The sequence below is a fragment of the Hemibagrus wyckioides genome, linkage group LG01 (genome assembly GCF_019097595.1).
Source record: "Hemibagrus wyckioides isolate EC202008001 linkage group LG01, SWU_Hwy_1.0, whole genome shotgun sequence".
In the NCBI taxonomy this organism is placed as follows: Eukaryota; Metazoa; Chordata; class Actinopteri; order Siluriformes; family Bagridae; genus Hemibagrus; species Hemibagrus wyckioides.
Window position 1 is genome coordinate 19,733,316 of NC_080710.1, and position 7,669 is coordinate 19,740,984.

General features: G+C 39.5%; 1 protein-coding gene across 2 annotated transcripts; it reads right to left on the bottom strand.

The window, feature by feature from the left end:
* Positions 1-1,409: 1,409 nt before the first annotated feature.
* On the bottom strand, positions 1,410-7,669 carry tent5ba (terminal nucleotidyltransferase 5ba). Of its 2 annotated transcripts, XM_058399381.1 has the most exons (3): positions 7,530-7,669; positions 7,216-7,446; positions 1,410-3,045 (listed from the first exon to the last, which is right to left on the bottom strand). In XM_058399381.1, the coding sequence occupies exons 2-3, from the start codon at positions 7,369-7,371 to the stop codon at positions 2,026-2,028; spliced, it is 1,176 nt and encodes a 391-aa protein (XP_058255364.1). In that variant the 5' UTR covers positions 7,372-7,446; positions 7,530-7,669; the 3' UTR covers positions 1,410-2,025. The 2 variants fall into 2 exon arrangements, with proteins under 2 accessions (XP_058255364.1, XP_058255355.1); XM_058399372.1 differs by having other exon boundaries at positions 7,216-7,619.

Consider the following 7,669-nt stretch of genomic DNA (forward strand, 5'->3'; position numbering starts at 1 on the left):
AAATTGCTGTAGGTTTTCGAACTTGGTGGCATTACACCACTGCCTCAGACTAGCATTTTGCCAGAAGCTCAGTGAGTCAGTGAAAATCTTTTCTGCCTGTTAAAAGCATACACATTTAAATACAATTTGACCACAGTGTGGAACTCCTGAAACATTGCTGTGGTATGCTGTGCCTGCCCAAACAAGACTTGGAAATTAGTTGATCAGTTCTAATATAAGGCATAAATATAGCTTTATAAATGTAATTGCGATAGAAATCTTATGTTTGACATTTTACTGCTTACTTTATGTTTGAATTTGCTCTTAAGCGGCTGAGGATATATTTATCAAATGTAACCAGAGAAACAAGAGGTCCTACTCTACCATCCAGTTAAGCCAAACACAGGAATCCCCTTATTGGTACACAGTACGGTATTATAAATGTGCGTTCGATCACGCACAAATGAAGTTTAAACCCGACTTAAGAGGCTGCAAACAATGGCAGTACGACTGCATTATGTATAAACTCCACAATGATCCATTCCAGACATTGAGTCAGTAGTCTACTTTTTTTTAAACCCCTGACAGTGAATTTCCATCTTGAGCTAAACAGAGGTTACACATGTGAACAGAGAGTGCCAAAAGAAAAAAGATTAAATGGCCTGTATATCTTCCAATAATGTCAGACATGCTGGCAATAAGAGTCCCAGCTCTGCCCTTTAAAGGAATAGATGAGATGTGAAGTACAGGGGATTATTTTAACATGTATGTACTATAACATGTACTATATTGTCCATATTCATATTCTCTTGATAGCCTTCAGAAACTTCATTGTATACGGCAAGGATAGTCAGGATATTTTACAACATAATTACACAATAACCAGAAAATTGGAGATTTATTACATATTAGAGGTGCATATTACAGGTCAATAGCCCCATTGTCTATATTCCTGAAGGCTGGAAAACTATTTTTTTCTTTTCTAACCTCAAAATATCAATCATGAATACTACCACTTTGCTAGCGAGATTTGCCAAGCCAATCATCTGCTATATTATCAGTCTCGATTCAATAACCCTCTTAAGGACTTAGATGAACTAAGCAAACATAAGTATAGCATCAATTTGCAGGAAATTTGATTCTGATTCCACTAGCAACATGGGTAGAGGAACAAAAAGGCCATTGAAGGTAGCTTTAGTGTCAGAACAGAAAGAGAAGTCATTGTGCTTTAGAAAGGATCCTTATGTTTCATGTGCCGGAACTGTAATGGATCTATCACTTCGGCTAAAGCATGCCACATGTTCAGCCCATAATAGCGTAGCTCAATAACGTAGCTTATCTGAGTACAAAGTTACAATTCAAGTCACATTTGTTGTGAAATGTTATATTGCTTTAGTTTGAAAAAATGAATCATATCAGGGACACCAGTGTGGATTTTGGTGTTTTTTTTTTAATCACATGAAAATACATGCTTCTATCCCTGAAAATATAGGATACACGAAATCATGAGAGCACAAAGGTCTCATCTTTTTGTACATGGATTTTTAGGCACTTGGAATTGCTTGAAACATTCCCTTATAAAAATAAAATGCCTTTGGTCCTTTAAACAGAAGAAAACATAGATTGATTGAACCACAGCCAGACAAAAAAAAAAGTTAACTTTTTAACACTACATAAAATATACAGCCTTTTGTCCCAAAGGCCAACAAAAATTGCTGCAGATCAAAGACATAATTGCTACATTGGAAAAAAGACCAACTGTCCCATATCCAGTCAGCAAAATTCATTTCTGTGAGTGCAAGAAAATATGCAATAGGATTGGCTCATGTCAGACATACAGCAGTAAATTATTAGTCCACATCACTCATGTATACTGAAAAATAATTTCAGGATGTCTTTGTTTATAATCTCATTTTCATTGAGAAGACTAAAACAAGAAGGGAGAAAAAGAACTGTGTGCCCATATCACTCCACCAGAAGTCGGGTTGGACAGCTATTCCTTTCAAGGTCTTTTTTATGGTTATCTCTCTTTTCAGAAGCTTTGGGTCACTTGCAGGGCAGCCAAGTCTGATAGGAGTTAGAACAAGGGTGAACCAGTGGCTGCACATGAGCTATGTAGTAGTTACTGAAGTTTATATCCCGTACGTAAGGAGCAGGCTGGTAGTAACATGTGGTGACAGTGGGTATGGCGTTCTGTTCGGCCAGCACCCGCAGCGCCAACATGGAGATAAGGTTCAATGTCTGACGTCTCTCATGGCCCATCAGGCACACAGTACTCTCATTAACCACATGGTAGAGTGTGGTGAGGCAGTTGTAGCGCTTGTGCTCCATGCCCACAAAGTGGTTCTGCAGGTAGGCCTCCAGCTTCCTTTGTTGCTCTCCGATGTCTGGGAAGTCAATGAAGAACCTGGAGCACATGTAGCGCTGGAGTGATTTCATCTCAGCCTCTGATTTGGGCTGGAAGCCCCGCACCAGGAGGTGGCAGTACTTCAAAAGACCACCACCCCGGATCTCCTCTGGGCTGCGTGTAGCAATGACTTTATTATGAAGATGACCAAGAGCTTCTTGAAAGTCACCATACACGCTTTCCCCCAAAACAGTGGGGTGGAAGCTCTCAGACATTGGCGTCTCGGAGCAGCGGTCGAAGAGCAGCAGCGAGTCCAGGCGAATCTGGAACGAGTCCACACTGAACTCAAACTGGCGCCTCAGAGAATCCACAAACTTGAGCTCCACGTTCTTGCCTGTGTTGTTGGACAGAGATATGAGACTCCAGCGGTCTGAGTCGTTGCACACCTTCACCAACTTCTGCACATAAGCCTCCTTCAGAGTGAGTGCATTGATGCGCTCTTTGCTAACACCCTCAGGCAAGAAGTCAAGCAGGCAGTCCAGAACCACATCTTTAACCAGATGGAATGCCTGGTCATCCGACAGAGATATGCCAAAGATCAGGTCTAAGTCCTTGTAGCCGAGCCCTGTGTCCTGGTGCAGAATGTGACTGGCAGCAGAGCCGTTCAGTCTCACATCGCGCACAGTGATGCCTCGCTCCTCCAGCCGTGTTCGCACGACCTAGAAAGACAAAGACAATTTTTTACAATGCGGTCTTGGTGAACATAGCTAACCAACCTAGCAATTTAAAATTATGTTAGCGCTAACATAAAATTATTCTAATAATTCATCTGATCCGGTTTTTTGCAACCTTGACTGCCACTCTTACTGAATGTGAGCATTTCCTGTTGCTGAACTAGTCTTGGTATGTACGAGGTAAATGAATGTTAAATGTTACCCTAGATAAACTGGTTCACTTATTGAACTTGCAAATACACCCACAGACTAAGATCATTATTTTAGTTTATCTTAGCAAGAAAGCAAACATTTCTCAGAATAGTTTGAGCAAGCAATTTGAGATTAGTCAAAAGATATGCTACTGTTTGTTCTTATCAGTATCAAGTGATATTAAAAAGAACCAGACCACAAAAAAATAATAAATGGGAAGCATTCGCAAATCTTAAAATGCTGCCAGATACTATTTACAGAGTCATATGTAAATGAGCTAAACCCGTCTATGATCTCAAGTGCGATTAAGGTCATCACAAGTAGTCTGCATTCCCTTCCTCCACAAGGAACACTGGGTCAGTGGTCATTCAAGCTACACAGAATATATAATATATCGAATGTATTTGCATTTTGAAATACAGTATATATACAATATATTAATATATATTTAATTTCCAAAAGGGACCCAAGCCATGACTGGTGATATGGGTTGTATTTAGCCTTAAATGTTCATTTAGATCTACTGTGAGTGTGGACAAGAGTGGGGAGGAACTCGTAAGGGAGGGCACACGGTTTTACAAAGGCATACACCCTGACCTGCACCTGCCTAAATGAAATCAAAACAGCCTACCTGTGACTTGGGTGGTATTCCACAAAGCAAGTCATAAAGTCCAGACTTATTTAAAATAGCCTACTTTAAATTAGCCAGTCACTCGACAATCAATGTGCTCCACTTACAAAATGCAGGTGCGACATGTTCCTGCTTATTCAAGCAAAACTGTAGTGATTGAGGCTAATATGCTTAGACGCTACATTGAAGGAGCCCTAAGAGTCGGTTGCAAAATCAGCTAAATGTAGACTGCAAAGAAAGAGCACCTTTTTTGTCAAGCAGAGATTATATCTTAGAACACATAATTACAAAAAAGTAGATCCCTTGAGTATTCATTTCCAAAACACTGAAGAAAACTTTTATATGCACTTACTGCATATGTACTAACACTTAAGTAAGCTTTGACCAAGCCAAGAACATAAATTCTTAGGAATTCACACTCTTGCGCGCAAGGCAAACCTGAAGGTTCAATTCCTACGATCACATCATACGCTGCCTTACTGCAACCATGACAGTGTAAAAAAAAAATGTCCTAAGGCTAAGAAGCATATAGCGATGCAGGCACCTTCCAGAAATTCTACAGGCACAATATCTCATCTAGAAATGCTACAGGATTTCCCCTGTCCTAAAATCATATGGGAAGTGGAATCCCGAATACTTTATACACTCCCTCATCCACTGGATTTTCAGTCCCTGGATTTTCCACTGGATTTTCAGTTCCTGGATTTTCCACTGGATTTTCAAACCCTCATCCACTGGATCAGCTTTACAACAGACCACTGGTTTTACAACCTGCATTTTACCAAGGCAATATTAGTCAGAAAATATCATTTTGGCTAATTATAGATCGCCTGTATGCAAACAGTACCTTTTATATCTTATCCAAGTCCAAGTACTAAAAACTGGTTTATGGATTGATATTTCTCAGGAATGGCCGGATCTTTTGTTTCTTATATCATGTGGCTTGTCCAGTCAAAGTAATCGAGCTTCACTATTAACCTAACACCGGTCACATTTGTCCAAATACCTATGTTACCATAGTAACCAACATTGGCATAAGATTCATTTCCTTGTGGAGCTGAAGGTGCTGGAATTTAGCCAGACTTGTTGAAATAAGAGTTACTGTACTTTGAAGAATACACCCTGTAGGTGAAAAGTGATGTGTGAACCTGTGTAACTACTCTGTCCGATTAGCATTAGCCAAATAAAAACAAACACTAACTCCACTCAGTCAGGTCATTAGCCTACTATTTATAATTATTAGGTCAGGCTAGGGCTTTGGAGCATAAGTAGTGGCTGAAAGGTATATACATGGCCTTTTACATATCTCAGCTTCTTGCTCAACTCTATTACCACCTTTTTTTAACGTTTGAAAATCATGTCATTACACTTTTATAATGGGTATTATACTTTTATTCTTGTATTATTGTTTGGGACTTCACAAATCATTTAAAATATTCGTTAGTGAGACTGATAGAAATTTGCAATTAGTAATTTAACAATTTGAAACAAAGAAGAAATGAACCCATTACACACTGCTATTCAAGAGCACACTTATTCAGAATCTAGCATACACACAGAAACTTATTTATCCTCTATACTTTTACAGTCACAGTGTGTAATATTGTGCAACACTGTCAGGAACTGCCACTCTGCAATACAGCGGTACTATATTGCTTTCTTTCAACAAAAATTAACAGAACAAACATCACTTAACTATCTTCACGAAGCCCAACAAAAATATGATTTCCTTCTTGGAAACAAGAATGTCAGGGGTTTTTTTTAGCATGTTCTGAGTGAAAATGCCACACATTCCCGAAGGCAAACTGCCCAAGGTAGTACACACGCATGTCTATATTCTCATGCTTAGTCACATTCCATCAGACAATTCTGTCATAAAAGCCTCCGCTCAAGTACATAATTAGTCAGACAACACTAAAAGAAGCAAAGCCACAATAACATAATTACACAGTTCAGTTATTGTGCCCTTAAAAACAAGTCTTCATGTCAGTCAGATGTAACTGGACTATTACATAAAAACTATCATTATGCAGATATATATCCAGTAAAACAATTTTTACTACAGGGAGGCCAAGAAAAGAACCCAATGGAGACATCGTAGTAATTACCTTTCAGTGCTAACCTAACCTTATCACAACACTAACACTAATACAATGCTTATATGAATAGAACAGATTAACCCTGCCCTTTTTTCCTCGGGGTACGAACAAACGTACCGTAATTGATAGAGCACGAAGCACTAAAAAATGTTTTATGTATGCAATCCAAAACATTGATCATGATCCAAGCATCTTTAATCATGCAATACTAATCAATCATACATTTTTAGGGACCGTAAAACACATCTCTACCTAAAAGATCAAGCATCTTTAAGTTTCATTTCCTAGGTTTGAGAGGAGCCAGCAATAACTGGTTACTATTTAAGCTTCCATACGACGTCACTTCTGTGGATGTGAAAGTTTCAAGCAAAACTTGACTGACCTGCACGCAAATATGAGGGTCTGCATTGGTTTGAAGTGGACGGTGCCTCTATAAAACACTATCACTATAAATCACTAGAACATCTGCTATATCCTCCTGTTTTATATCAGTCTACTAAGCCAGTCACTTTCATTACGTGGCTAGGATTATTCATCGGAAAGAAACTGAATTGTGATTCCAGTACTAAAATGAAATACATGAACTGATTTTTAGATCAAAATGATGTTTTGCTCATACACATAAGATAGAGACAGATACAGAAGTAGGACTTTTGTAACCGCAGGATTTCCCTGACTGACAAAGATTTTCTGTGAGGGACTTGGAGGGGGGGAAGAGTCTCGTCCCAAGGGGGGACTGTGTGGGTGGCTTGAGTCCAGCAAAAGAAATAAATAAACAAAAAAAAAGGAGAGAGAGAGAGAGAGAGAGAGAGAGAGAGAGAGAGAGAGAGAGAGAGAGGGGAAAGGAAAGGAACATCTGAGTCATTAATATAGCAGTTTAATGGGCTGAGAAAGACTCAAGGGGCAAAAGGCTAAAAATGTTTCGCTTATCAAATACTTTCTAGAGCAAATGTGAAGACCTCTAAACTGTGAACACACACAGCTTAGTGGAGGTTTGGGATCAATCCCTTCTTTCACAAGCTTTACTGGTGCAAATCAGGCCTCTGTGTAGGCCTGTGAAGTGGGTATATAATATTAAATGGTAAATAAAAGCAGCCTGGTTATGCACTATAAAATGTTCTCTGTGGCTGGAGGACTAATAAAAAAAAACGGAAAAGAAAGCACATCCATTTCAGACAGGGAAAAGTCCCTAACCAACATTACATCAAGCGCGTAAAGGTTCCGCAGTTTTACCTGGACGATTTGTCGGGGTTGAACAGAAAGTGTCGGGAAGTTTCCACGTCCGTGAATAGGGACCGGTTCGCCAAGAATAGAGTCCAAACGCTGCACCTGCTCCCAAGACAAGACACAGAATCGCCCAGTGTGCTCCGACGTGTCACCGACTGACATGGCGATAAGAGACAGAAGTGATCAGCCGGAATAAAAAATCTCTGCTCCCTTAAAGATGTCGGCGTCTTCCCAGTGCTGAACAGGATGCAGGAAAAAAAAACAGTTAACTTACTAGCCAAAGTTTTACGACTAACTTCCTTAAAAATTGAATTGATTACTTGTAGAAAGTGCCGACGTCTTCAACTTCTTTGATAGTCAGATATGAACTTACAGCACGCGCTCGCTAATTCATAACTTGTCTAAACTGCGTCGCTCCCCGGCCGAACTATTTATACTCATCATATTTGCATAAATTTGC